We start from the raw sequence: 13,217 nt of genomic DNA on the forward strand, positions 1-13,217 counted from the left end.
GTAGAGTATCAGTTAAATTCATTATATTTCAGTTTCTTATATTATGTAGTCTAAAGTCAGTCATGTTGCATTGCTATTATGTGTACATATATGTGTGTGTGTGTGTATATATGCATGCACACACATATATTTGTGTCTGTGTGTAGTACTGCTGAATGTCACTAATTAATACTCCACATTTATTAATGTTTACTTTAATTCATTCTGTCTCAGTGGGAAGACATTCTCTTCAGGAAAAAAGGGAATTAAATTTCTGTAAGATAAGAGCAAATTCAAATAGCTAAGTGGGACTGAAACAAATAGATGCTTGATCTTGGTTAAAAGAACATATCATGAGGAAATAATAAGCAAAAGGTTATTTTGGTGATAAATGAGATTTAGCTTCTTTTCACTTGGACCTTATTGACAGGAAGGTATTAACAATTCCTTTCAGAATATTTATCCTTACAAACTGTCTTTGAAGTTGTTTGATAAATCTTTTAAGTTGTGCAAACATAATCAGTTTAATCTTTTTCCCCCACAGTTGGTGTTATCCGCTGTCCAATTTGTGGACAGGAATGTGCAGAGAGACACATCATAGATAACTTTTTTGTGAAGGATGCCACAGAGGTTCCCAGTAGCACAGTAGAAAAATCAAATCAGGTAAGTGCATTAACATGTAATCAAGTTAACACCTTTTGGATGTGTATACATGTCTTTGGCTTCTTGCTGCATGGCCTTTTGCTGTTCATATGCAGAAAAAGCCTTCAAATATCTAGTCATCATATGGAATAATTACTCTAGACAATGAATTAAAATCAATTAAAGTGCATGTGAAGAAGAGGGGTATCTAAGTCTAAACTACTGCTAGTTATTGGGATAAAATTACATCACAATAACAATAAAAGTAAGGAATGGACATTAGAATGCAAATTTCTAGACTTGTGACAGAACACTTTCAGCACTCTGCAGCAACAACCTGAATAATGCTATGTAAGTAATCTCAATGTAAAATGGAATCCTCTAGTTAAATCAATTTTATTCTTCTGATCTTAACACTGACAAAACGCTCAAGTGTTTAGCTGGAATGCAGTTATCAAACAAAAGGCTCAAATTTCTGATGGGGAAGATGATATGTTGTGTATTTTGTAGATTGCCTCTTCTTTCTTTTGCAAACGACAGTCATCTCATAACAACAAAAACTGCTTGTCTGGAAAAATAGTGATATCTTTTTCTTTTTTTTCCTTTTCCTGATAGTTTTCAGGAGCAGAGTGCTCCAGAGTGTAGAGGCAGTACCAAATGAATAATTACATCTGTGTAGGACAACAGTTTAGCAATATCTGAGGTCAAAATATTGCCTGTCTTCATTTTGAGCTAGTAAGAGGAAAACAAGCATCTCTTCACTCATAAACTTTTAATTAAAATCCAGGAACTTACTGCAACTGAGTAAGCCTCTTTATATGTTTGTGTTCTCTTCGTAATAACAGTCCGAAAAGGTTACTTCATGAGGGTTGCATTAATTTTACAGTAATTCCCTAACATTTGGATAGTTGTCTTTAAGAACTTTTATTTTAAAAATGTCTCTTTTGTTTCCATGTCTAAGGGAAATGATTGATCCTTGATCTATTTTGTTTTGGGAAGGCTTCTTAGAGCTCCTTATACTGTGTAGTCTCTTTTTCAAAGCTTAGTTGAAATTTGTGCTTACACATAAGAATGTGTATGTCTCTCAAGGACGGATAAATGTACCCAGTCATGTTTGTGATATTAGCTCACTGACTATGAAGGGCATAAATTTTGTCATCTTCTCTCAGGCAGAAGGAGAAGACTTAAACTTATGTCTCCAAAACCGTTCATTTAACTGTTTTCAGTTTCTAAGGCAGATTGCAATTGGACTGCTGAGAAATGATGAACCGTAGCTGAAACTGAAATTTAGTTAGGAGCCTCTGGAAGTATGAGCAATGTGTCTGTATTCTCTTAATGTGGAATAAATTGGAATTATTCTCTTAATGTGGAATAGATTGGAATTATTTTGTTTGCATTTTCTTCTGAGTGGGGGAAAATACCTGATTTGTGGAGATGGTTGCAAGATTTACAGTAAGTCTCCCAATACTCTCCCATTAAGGTTGAGAAGACAAGTAGTTCCTGTTGCACTGAAAATATGATCACAATAGCTTTTCTAGTGATTTTAATTAGGAAGAGAAACAAGATAACAAATAACTCTGTTACACAGAAGCAACCCTGAATTTTTTTTTATTTTGAGACCCATATCTTCTAGCTTAGTTATATAACAAGTCTTCTAAGATATTGCTTTGGAGAGTGGTGGTAGAATTACTTTTCCTGGTTTTGGTGACAAAATAGTCTTCTTTTCCCTCTAGAAATTCTTTCAACAGTTTGCAAAAGCTAGGTGGGGAATTGAGGCCTTTGGGATTTGGATAAGGAATAGAAAGTGCAAAAAGGGTTCTTTATATTCATGCTTTAGATCTTGTGGTTGGTCGAAACTATGTAAAATTGGGTATACTTCTATGGGTCATCAATGAGTTATTGAGCATCCACCAAACTTGGTGATGTCAGGATCAGTTGGGCACTTCTTCAGAAATGATGGAAAGGTCTTTTTGTTTACCTTCTGATCTTGATCTGCTGGAGAGCAATCCGGAGAAATTTCATGTATTTCAACAGCTGATTTGGAGTCATCCCTTGTTATACTGAATGGTGTGAGCAGATGTCAGGGAAGTTCTTCTTAGGTGTGTCTTTCCTTAAGTTTCCTTCTCTGGCTTTTATATTACTCTTCCACTCCATGCTTTGTTTCTGTCTCTCCCCCACAAAAACCAGTGAGCTGGCTGATCAGAAAGCATGTGTGTTCTTCAGCTAAGTTCTCTGGCTGAACTCAGAATGCCTCCTGCAGCGGTTTAAGCTAAACCAGCAAACTGTGCTGCACCAGCTAAGAAGTATATTCATGTGCTCTTCTGCTGACCTTTTCTTTTTTACAGAGATGGCAATTTTGGGAGATGCCCGCTAAGTGAACATGTACCTTATGCCCTGAAAAGGAACTATGTACAGTTCTGTTTTGTTTTAATACATTTATGTAGGTGTGTTAATAAAGAGACTTTGGAGAAATCCCGTTGTACTTTGATTGGCATTGGCACCATAAAAATAGCTGTACCACTTAATAAGCCTATTGGTTGTGAGGTGGCAGGGTTGACTCGATAGTTAAACTGATCAGTGTCCTGTTCAAGAAAGAATATTATGAGTAGAAAGATGCTAGATCCTTCTCATCTGTCTGTCTTGTTTTGCCTTGAAAGGGAAGAAGTGAGAAAAGAAAGAAAAATTGTCAGTAGCAAGATAGGCAGGAGATAGTCTCTTTTACACTTTTAATTCTTCCTGAGATTTGCAGGAAATACTAGACCAGAGATCATCCAGATTTTGTCAAAATTTTATTCAAAGCTGGGTTTCCTGTAGAATTTTTCTACTGAAATAGTTTATCCTTGGTTTTTCTACTTCATGTGGCTCTGATAATTTGGCATCTTTAGCAGGATGTTAAAGAAATTTGAACTGGAGGTAAGCCAGGGGTTCTGTGCATTTTTGTGATTAGCCTGTACAGTATGTGTGTGTTGTCAAGAAGGACCAGCTTATTTCAGTTCAAGAGAGACTTTACAAAAAGAGGACTTTCAAATTCAAATCTTGCTTGCCTCAGGTTCAAAACAGTAATGATAAAATGGTTTTTAGCATATTTAATTTAAACAGCAAGAGTAAATGGCATATCGTGGAGCCTGGGGTTGTGGGATGAGAAAAATAACTGGAATGCGTTAAAGTGTATCCATCTAAAATCATGTTTGCTTTATCTGAGCCTGATTTTGGCAGTTCAGTACACTACTTACAGTTGTGCTTTCTAGTAATTACTATTCAAACTTCAGTAGCAAAAGAAGTAAGCAGAAAGAAAGTGTAAAACTCCCCAGTATATGTCCCATAAGGACCTTCCTGGCTAGCAGTAAACAGAATATTAAAGATTTTATGCTGCCTATTGGCATAGGAAGCATTCCAGAAGAAAAGAACAAAATTGGCTTGAAATGCAGCTGTGATCTTTCTGAAGGTAATCCTTATGGGTTGCGGGCAATTAGGATATAAATACTTGTAGAGAACAGATCCTTTCTAGTTTTGTCACATTATGATTTATCGAAAGACTTTGCACAATTATATGATGTTACAAGTTTGAAAATAAAATGAATTATATTTGATTTATAAGAATGAGTGGAAAGGACTTTCAAACCTAAGAGATGATATTGAAGTAAATGCTAAATATGAATAAGATTAAAGGATTGACAAACCAGAATATCTAGGAACTTAACAGAAAAAAATCAGAGTTGTGCAAAGCCAAAAAGTGTGAGATTGGTGTAGAAGAGTGTGGGTGACAACACTGGAGTTACCACAATGTATTGAACCTGTGATGCATTTTATTCCAGATGCTTATTCTCCTAGTGTCTGTGTCCAAAAGAGAGAAATATTTAGAAGTATTTTGAATAGTGAGAACACTTCTTGTATCTTTACCAGTTGCTGAGCTGCGATTTTAAAGAGTCATCATAGGAGTGAAGAGCAGTTGGACTTTATATGAGATATGGGGAACGTTAGCAACAAAACCAGGTGTGAGTTTAGATCTGGTTGTAGAGAAGGGATACGATACCAAGAAAGCAAGTCTGACTGTGGTGTAACAGAAGTCGTAATGAGGACAACTTAGAGCAAAAAGTTTCTCTAGTTCTGTGTGGTGCCAAAGCAGCCATCATGTACTTAGTATACTAGTTATTTTTTGGGAGAATATATTAACAAAACTTTAGTCGTGGCAAAAACTTATTTGAAAACCAGTGATTTGAGATAGTGGGTAATAGACTGAGAAGGAGTTGGAACATAGTTTTGTTGTGCTTGAGAGGCAGCTGTTGATAGGAGACTGGAAAAGGAGGATATGTTGCTTAGGGTTGATGCGTCTGAGAGGTCAGCACATGGTTTATATTTGGAGCTATGTATGTGTGAGAATGTCCAAAAAGAGAGTTGCTTTCCTTAGTGATTTTGTATCTGCCTAGAAATAGTTATATAATTTGTAGCATCAATATTTTTTTCCGTCTGGTAGGTGTAACTATTATATGTAATTTACACTGGTGAAATTTGGAACTGAGTATTCATCACTGAATATTCCTCTGAACTTCCTGGGTGTCTTCCTTCTAAACTGGAAGCTTTTGCTTGTTTATTGAACACTGATAGGCAAAAGTATAGTTATCTGGTGATTGTAGTAACTAACCCCTCTTCCAAGAAGACATCTCCATTACCTGAACTTTTACACATAAGTTTATGTTGTTAAGTAAATAAGCAAGCTTCTTAAAAAGTAAAAATATTGATCTACCTATAACATACTGAGTAACTTCAACTTTCATTAAAATTGAATGAAGGCTGAATGACCACTTCTGGGGTTATAAATACTAAACCCAGTAAGTGGAGTAGATATAATTATATGGAAAACTCTACTAAAAATAAGTGTCTGTCTAACCAGGATCAAGATTTAGAGGTTTAACTAGGGAGAACTTTCCCTGAAATCACTGAAGGACTGTTTGTATGACTTAGAAAAGTAAGGGTGAGAAAGTTTCAGGTTTTGTAAGAAATGAAGAGCAACTATTTGCAGTAATTGTACTACCAAGTACCTTAGATATATGATTTCTTGTCATAACAAGGAGTTTTAGCAAAATCCAAGCTATAGTTGCAAATTCGTACTTCAGATAAGCAATGGATAGAAGCAAATCTAATTTTGCCTAGAAAGCATGACTATTTTGAAGGCCTGAGTTTTGGTGTCCATAAATAATTCTAGAAATCTGTCTCTCTTACACTTGGCTTTGAAAAGTGTAAAGTTGGAATATGTATTTTGGACTACAACAAAGAGGTTTCATTTCATTTCATTTGACAGCAGCTGGTTATTGATTATTGAATCACAATCTTCAGCATCTCATTCCAACTATAGCAAGTCAAACCAGTTGAAAAAAAATCTAAAGCAAATTGAAAAAAAGAAAATAGACAAAGATCTTGGAATATAAGAAATGTTTCATTTCTGAACTCGAACGTCTTGGCATGTAGCAAGTTTATCTGCCTAAGGTTGCTAAAGGTGACCTGGAAAGGGTGTTTTTTTTTTTTTTTTTTAATTGGGTTTCTGCCATTTTATTTTGTTTTTGTTTGCTTCTTTGACATATAAAGAATGCCTGAAAGACTCTCTCTTTTTTTTGGGGGGGGGGGGGGCTCTGTATCTGCTTAATTTGTTTTCACCTTTGAGGGTTTTTTACACTAGAAAAACATATATCCAACCCTTATTCTCTGGTTTGCTAAAACACCTCTGTACATCTGGGGGTATAGTCTGAAGGTACTTCTGTGGCAGCAAAACTGATTTTAACCCTGCTGCAGTAGTTCACTGCCTAATCAGCTGTGCTTATGTAACTGATCCATGGGTCACACTGATGGAATTGATCTGGTTTTACACCACAGTTTTTCAAAGGATTACATTGGTGCAACTGAGGAGCAGAGACCTGGAAAGGGGGATGGGAGAGAATTTCTTTAATGGTGTTTGCTGTCAGAGATAATGTGACATTGAAGTAATGTCTCAGTGATACTTACTTGCCTGTTCTAAAAGTTTTCTTATGAAGCAATGCTGAATGCTTAAAAATACTTCCTTTTGGCAAAATGTCATTGAAATTAAAGCTTAAGAACAAGTAAAAATTTTCAACTTCCTGGTTATAATTCCCTTCCTTTAATTGCTTTACTTCCATTTTCTTGACTTTTTTATGATGTACTGACTTTGATATTTCTCCCTCAGCTGCTAGAATAGCTAGGACTAGAGTTTTTATTAGTAAAAGAAGAGGGGGGATAAAAAGAAAAACAAGCAGAAAATTAAAATTTTAAGAAGGTTTTTTAAATAAAAATTTCAGGCGTCCTTTATATATCATAAAGAAACAGAAAAGGGGGCACAAGCCCAATTTTTTTTCTTTGCAGGTCACCTTTAATGAAAATGAACTGCTTCAAACTCCAAGTGACAACAAGAGGGGTCTACAACCCTTGAGTTGTAACTTCCTTTCTCAGAAGATATTTGCTTTGAGAGGCAACATGATCTAGAAGAATAAGCACAGCGTTGGGAATCTGGAACTGCTATGTTCAAATTCCGGTTCTGTCAGTAACTTGTTATGTGGCCTAAGGCAAGTCAGTTCACCTCTTTTCCCCTAATTTTCCTCATTTTCTTGAAGGGGGAAACTGGAACACAGTTCTAAATATATATTAGCTATCTGTATAGGATATAAATATTCACTTCCTCTTCAGCTGTATTTATCTTTTGAGGGTGGGGGAGTTGCACTTTTTAGATGAAACTTTCTTCTTGTTGCTCCTACCAGCATATTTCTATCAATGGGATCTGCAGGATATACAGATCTTCAGACATCTTGAGGCTTATGTTAGCAGCAACGCTAGATGTTGATAGAAATAGATGGTAGTTTTCAGACGTGTATCTGCATAAACATGTTCCTTATTGTTACTACCAAAATATGACTACAGAGGTATTGTAAGAAGGCGTTAAAAAGGAAATGCTATGAATATGTAAAGTGGTGTTGTCTATCATTCATGGTTTTCAACCTATTTTTCAAATTGTGGGTCCATAGAAATTTTCTTGTGGAGATACAGACTCTGTGCAGTGAGGTTTTGGTATGTTTTCAGGTATGTTTTCCTTAATTACTTTTTTCTGGACATTTTGAGTATAGTCCAAAGAGACCGAGAAGTTAACAGGCCACAGTTAGAAAGTTACTGTGCATTGGCTGAAGACCTCTGTTCTAGATGTGCTTACCTATAAGCTTAACTGAAATGCTGTCCGTCTTAAGTTGTGATGCAAAGATTCTTGAGAACCCTGCTGCTTAATGCTGCTTGTATTTCTTGAAACTCTAAGCAGGTGAATGGAATCTAAAATTAAAGCTTCTGGGTAAACTGAGAAAGGCTTCTAAAACTGGAGTAGCATCGATCCCATTCTTTCTTTAGTAAATATTTCACAAGAGCATGTTGTATATAGTAAACAGTATGTGGCTTCTAAGTGTGCAGTATCAGACAGAAAGTAATGGTTTGACCTTTATCATGTCAGTTAGTTTTATGTCAGTTTTAGAGTAACACTGAGTAAATGACTACTTTATTTAAAAAGTATCGTTCAGTTACTTTTATGTAGTTATTTGCAGTGTTCTTGTACTTCAGTTTTGCCTTCTCATTTCATTGTTTTCAGAAAACTGTAAAAGTGCACTGATAATATATGAGCAATAGCTTGCATGTCTATTCCATATTTATTTTGATCGCTACCTTTTCTTCTTCGTGCCAGGTTTGCACAAGTTGTGAAGACAATGCAGAAGCTCATGGTTTTTGTGTGGAATGTGTAGAATGGTTGTGCAAAACCTGCATCAGAGCTCACCAGAGGGTTAAGTTCACAAAGGACCATACTGTACGACAGAAAGAGGAAGTATCTCCAGGTAACATGTTTTATTTATTGTTTCACAAAGAATGTGTGTCCACATTGGAAAAATTTATTAAATCACTGCATTTCTTTAAAATGAAGTTCAAAATTTCTATTCCTTAATTCTAGTAAATGTAAAAGGACAGATTCATTATACTATAACTCCCTTGGTGTGTATGAATTAGTTAGTGGAACGATTTTATTTTCTGGTTGGTAATAGATGTGGTTTAGTAGTTTCCTGCTCCCAGTTACTTATTTCTACTCCATTGCTGAAGGTTGCAACCATCTGAAGTGATTCCAGTGTTTGTTCTTCTGCTATCCATTTAAGTGGATCTCTGAAATGATCCACCTAAAAAAAGAAAAAAAAACTTATTTAAGCAAATCATTTAATGAATCTGATTTAGAATATAGCCACTGAAAAGGTTGAATTTGTCCTAGTTGGGGGTATGATAGCCGTGAAGGGAAGAGGTTTTTCTATCAGATGTGCTACCAGTAGCATAATGGTGAGAAACTCTACAGGCTAGCATTTGATACAATTTTTACACTAATGTGTCTTAAACCAATAAATACACATATAGATTTGATGTTTCACGTGGAATGATTGGAAATTATTATCCAGGCTTTATAGATCAGCTGCAGAAAAGCGGTTCTTCATGCATTTGGCTGCTGTATTTTTCTAGAGCTCTGACAAATAGTAACATGAACTTATTGCTATATGTCACAGTAAAAGGAGCACTAATAGACTATATTCTTTCACTACTCTGTTAATAAGGACATGTCGTGTTAGCAGTAAAGCATGCCAGAATATAAATTTCTGACCAAGTATATATATTTTAAATTTAACATTTTTTGCTTTAGAAATTAATGGAGCATCATAAATTATGAAAAGCTTTTCTCAATAGAATCATAGGATAATTCAGGTTAGTACGAACCTCAGGAGGTCATCTAGTCCAACCTCCTGCTCAGAGCAGAATCAGCTATGAGATCAGACCAGGTTGCTCAGGGCTTTATCTATTTGGGTCTTGAGAATCAACAAGGATGGAGATTGCACAGCCTCTCTACCAGTATGTTCCACTGCTTGACTATCCTCATGGTGAAGAGGTTTTCCTTATATTCAGTGAGAACCTCTCTTATTTCAATTTATGCCCATTGTTTCTTGTCTTCGAGCAACACTGTAGAACAATGATAAGCATCATAGGATGACGATAAACATTCCACCATTTTTCATAAGTCCGTTGGCCTTGCTTGGTTTATCTTGTAAAAAGACATGATGGAATGAATATATATTTATCTAGTCCTGTGAATTTTATATATGATGTGGGCTATCACTTCTATAATCATTATTGCTCAAAGGGTGATTTCTAATATGATACTTTGAAGATAAAAGCTATATTCTGTATTTCACTTTCAGATGGGGTGAGTCAAAAGTGAGTACTGAGCATACATGGAAGTGACAAAAGTAATGTGTAACTGTTGTTTAGCATGGTTTCGTAAGGAAACAAAGTTGATACAAATGCTTCTTGTGTATTCAGTTCTCCTGAAAAAGTTCTAGACTTTTTCCATGAAAGAAGGTGTTAGCTCCATGCTTGGTCAAGAATGAGAGATTATAATTTATTTAATAATTGTATACATCTGTTGTATTCTTGATTAGGTGACTTGATACATTCTTTTACCATCTAGGTGAGGAATATGGTAAGGAAAAACATGAGAATGTAAAGCTTTAGCAATTTCAAGAGACTGCGCTGGACAATTTCAAAGGCTGACATCTTCCTTTTTTCAACAGAGGCAGTTGGTGTGACCAGTCAGCGACCTGTGTTTTGTCCTTACCACAAAAAGGAGCAGTTGAAGCTCTATTGCGAAACCTGTGACAAGTTGACCTGCCGAGATTGCCAGTTACTAGAACACAAAGAGCACAGGTATCAAAACAAAATATACATCTTGTGCAACTCATTGTAATAACTTGTCTGGACATTGATTGTAGTTTTAGACATATGTGATACAGTTGGGTGACCGTCACAGAAAAAAGTGCAAAATTAAATTTTCTGCTTAGAAATGAAGCCCAAGAGTAAGAAGAGATTGTGTCTGGAAAAATCTTGCTGAAGAGTCTGTGATAGCTGGGAATAAAATCTGATTCTTCCAGCTTTTAATCTCGTGACTTGACCACAAGACCTTTCTTTATTGGCAGTTTGTTTGGATGGAATTCATTGCTATGCAGCTCTTCAGAGTCTCGTTAGAAAGCACGTTAGAAAGGGGTTATATTATGTAACTGTACGTTTATATGTAACTTCTCCCTGTTGTCCTTCAGCAAGATGATTATGTAAGAGAATATTACCAAACAAATTCAGAAGGGAACAAATGGACAATTTCTCTGTGAAGAACCCTTTCAAAGGAAGAGTAAACCTAAAATTTGACTGTGCTGTACTTTGAGAACACTATCTGTAACACTCAGATCTTCGAATTGCTTTTATTTGATCATCTTCTACTGGCCATGGAAGCTGAAAAGTAGGATTATGTACAACTTCTGAGTACGGAACAGTAATCTTACTGGATAATGCATACAGTAATGGACTGGGGCAGATGTATTATTAGGTTTCACAGAATCACAGAATGGTTGAGGTTGGAAGGGACCTCCGGAGATCATCTAGTCCAACCCCCCTGCTCAAGCAGGGTCACCCAGAGCACATTGCACAGGATTGCATCCAGGAGGGTTTTGAATATCTCCAGAGGAGAATCCACAGCCTCTCTGGGCGACCTGTTCCAGTGCTCTGTCACCCTCACAGTGGAGAAGTTTTTTCTCATATTCAGATGGAACTTCCTGTGTTTCAGTTTGTGCCCATTGCCTCTTGTCCTGTTGCTGGGCACCACTGAAAAGAGTCTGGCCCCATCCTCTTGAGACCCTCCCTTTAGATATTTGTATACATTGATAAGATCCCCTCTCAGTCTTCTCTTCTCCAAGCTAAACAGTCCCCGCTCCCTCAGCCTTTCCTCCTAGGAGAGATGCTCCAGTCCCTTAATCATCTTAGTAGCCCTTTGCTGGACTCAGTCCAGTAGCTGCATTCTCTCTTGTACTGGGGAGCCCAGAACTGGACCCAGTAGTCCAGGTGTGGCCTCACCAGGTCTGAGTAGAGGGGGAGGATCACCTCCCTCGACCTGCTGGAAATGTTCTTGCTAGTGCACCCCAGGATACCATTGGTGGTCTTGGCCACAAAGGCACATTGCTGGCCCATGGTCAATGTGCTGTCCACCAGCACTCCCAGGTCCTTCTCTGCAGAGCTGCTTTCCAGCAGCTCAGCCCCCAGCCTGTCCTGCTGCAGGGCCTTATTCCTCCCTCGATTCAGGACCCTGCAATTGCCTTTGTTGAACTTCAGGAGGTTCCTGCCTGCTCATCTCGCCAGCCCCTCTGACCGGCAGCACGGCCCTCTGCTGCATCAGCCACTCCTCCCCGGTTTGTATCATCAGCAAACTTGCTGAGGGTGCACTCTGTCCCTTCAGCCAGGTCGCTGATGAAGAAGTTGAGCAAGACTGGACCCAGGACTGACCCCTGGCACGGCGACGCTAGCTACAGGCCTCCACCTAGACTCTCCACATCAGTGGAGCACAACCCTCTGAGCTCTGCCATTCAGCCAGTTCTCAATCCACCTCACTGTCCACTCATCTACCCCACACTTCCTGAGCTTACCTATGAGGATGTTATGGGAGACAGTGTTGAAAGCCTTGCTGAAGTCAAGGTAGACAACATCCACTGCTCTCCCCTCATCTACCCAGCCAGTCATTCCATCATAGAAGGCTATCATAACATTAATATGCTCCCTGTTCCTGGTGCAACCACCCAGTGAACTTGCCTGCCTGACCAGGCAGACAAGCCTGGTGGAGAAAATAGGTGGAAAAGTGTTGGTCACTGTTGCTCCTTGAAAGAGGCTAAGCCTTGATCTTGCTGAGTTGCAGTGTTCCCTTCTATTCACCTTCTTTTAGGATTTATATCCCTTTCAGAATGTGCTACCTTTTCTCCCCCTTCAAATTGTTGATGATTTCAGTTTCTTGATTTAAAATGTTGCTGACTTCTGCTAACTCAGTGATTTCACTTCTTTGTTCAGTTTCTACATCCTTATCTTGCATGAAGTATTAGCTGACCTGCTCTTTCACTTACAGACTAATGGCTATAGCACAGCATTAATTTTTCCTTCAGTAAAATTGGGCAACGGTCACACAGTATCCTTTCACATTTATGAAAAACATAATTCTCAAAATATAGAATCAAAATTACAGGAAATATACTATAGCTATAATATGTCAGCGTTTGCTGACGGTACTTCCATGATGACATTTACATTTTGGACTTGAGCAGCATATTTTTCTTCAGGTAAAGAAGTTTTTTGTAAGGCATTCTGCTTTTTGTTAAGTATATAACACATTTTTCATGTGTAAATACTCACTGGTTATTTACCACAGGTACCAGTTTATAGAAGAAGCTTTTCAGAACCAGAAAGTGATCATTGAGACACTGATCACCAAATTAATGGAGAAGACTAAATACATAAAATATACAGGGAAGCAGATTCAAAATAGGTATGTATCAGATTTTGAGATAATACTGACATAGGTGGCATTTTTATGTATATTGTAATTTACTAAAATGTTCAGATTAGTGGATTTTGTACCTCTCTCATTTAATACTTCCAGAAGGAGCATTTCTAAAATGTTTTAGAACTTCTAAAGTTTTCTGTTTGTCATAGTGACT

General features: G+C 37.3%; 1 protein-coding gene across 5 annotated transcripts in view; it reads left to right on the top strand.

Annotated features, from left to right (window-relative positions):
• Positions 1-13,217, top strand: part of TRIM24 (tripartite motif containing 24) — a 67,018-nt gene that overhangs the window by 30,947 nt on the left and 22,854 nt on the right. For 4 of the 5 annotated variants that reach the window (XM_067308082.1, XM_067308113.1, XM_067308091.1 and 1 more), the window contains 4 exons: positions 524-642; positions 8,348-8,495; positions 10,263-10,395; positions 12,929-13,045. In XM_067308082.1, coding sequence (XP_067164183.1) covers positions 524-642; positions 8,348-8,495; positions 10,263-10,395; positions 12,929-13,045 — 517 coding nt within the window. Of the gene's footprint in view, positions 1-523; positions 643-6,993; positions 7,194-8,347; positions 8,496-10,262; positions 10,396-12,928; positions 13,046-13,217 lie in introns of those variants that run through there. The other variant, XM_067308106.1, reaches the window with a different exon arrangement.

This window comes from Apteryx mantelli, chromosome 1, assembly GCF_036417845.1.
Source record: "Apteryx mantelli isolate bAptMan1 chromosome 1, bAptMan1.hap1, whole genome shotgun sequence".
Classification (NCBI taxonomy): Eukaryota; Metazoa; Chordata; class Aves; order Apterygiformes; family Apterygidae; genus Apteryx; species Apteryx mantelli.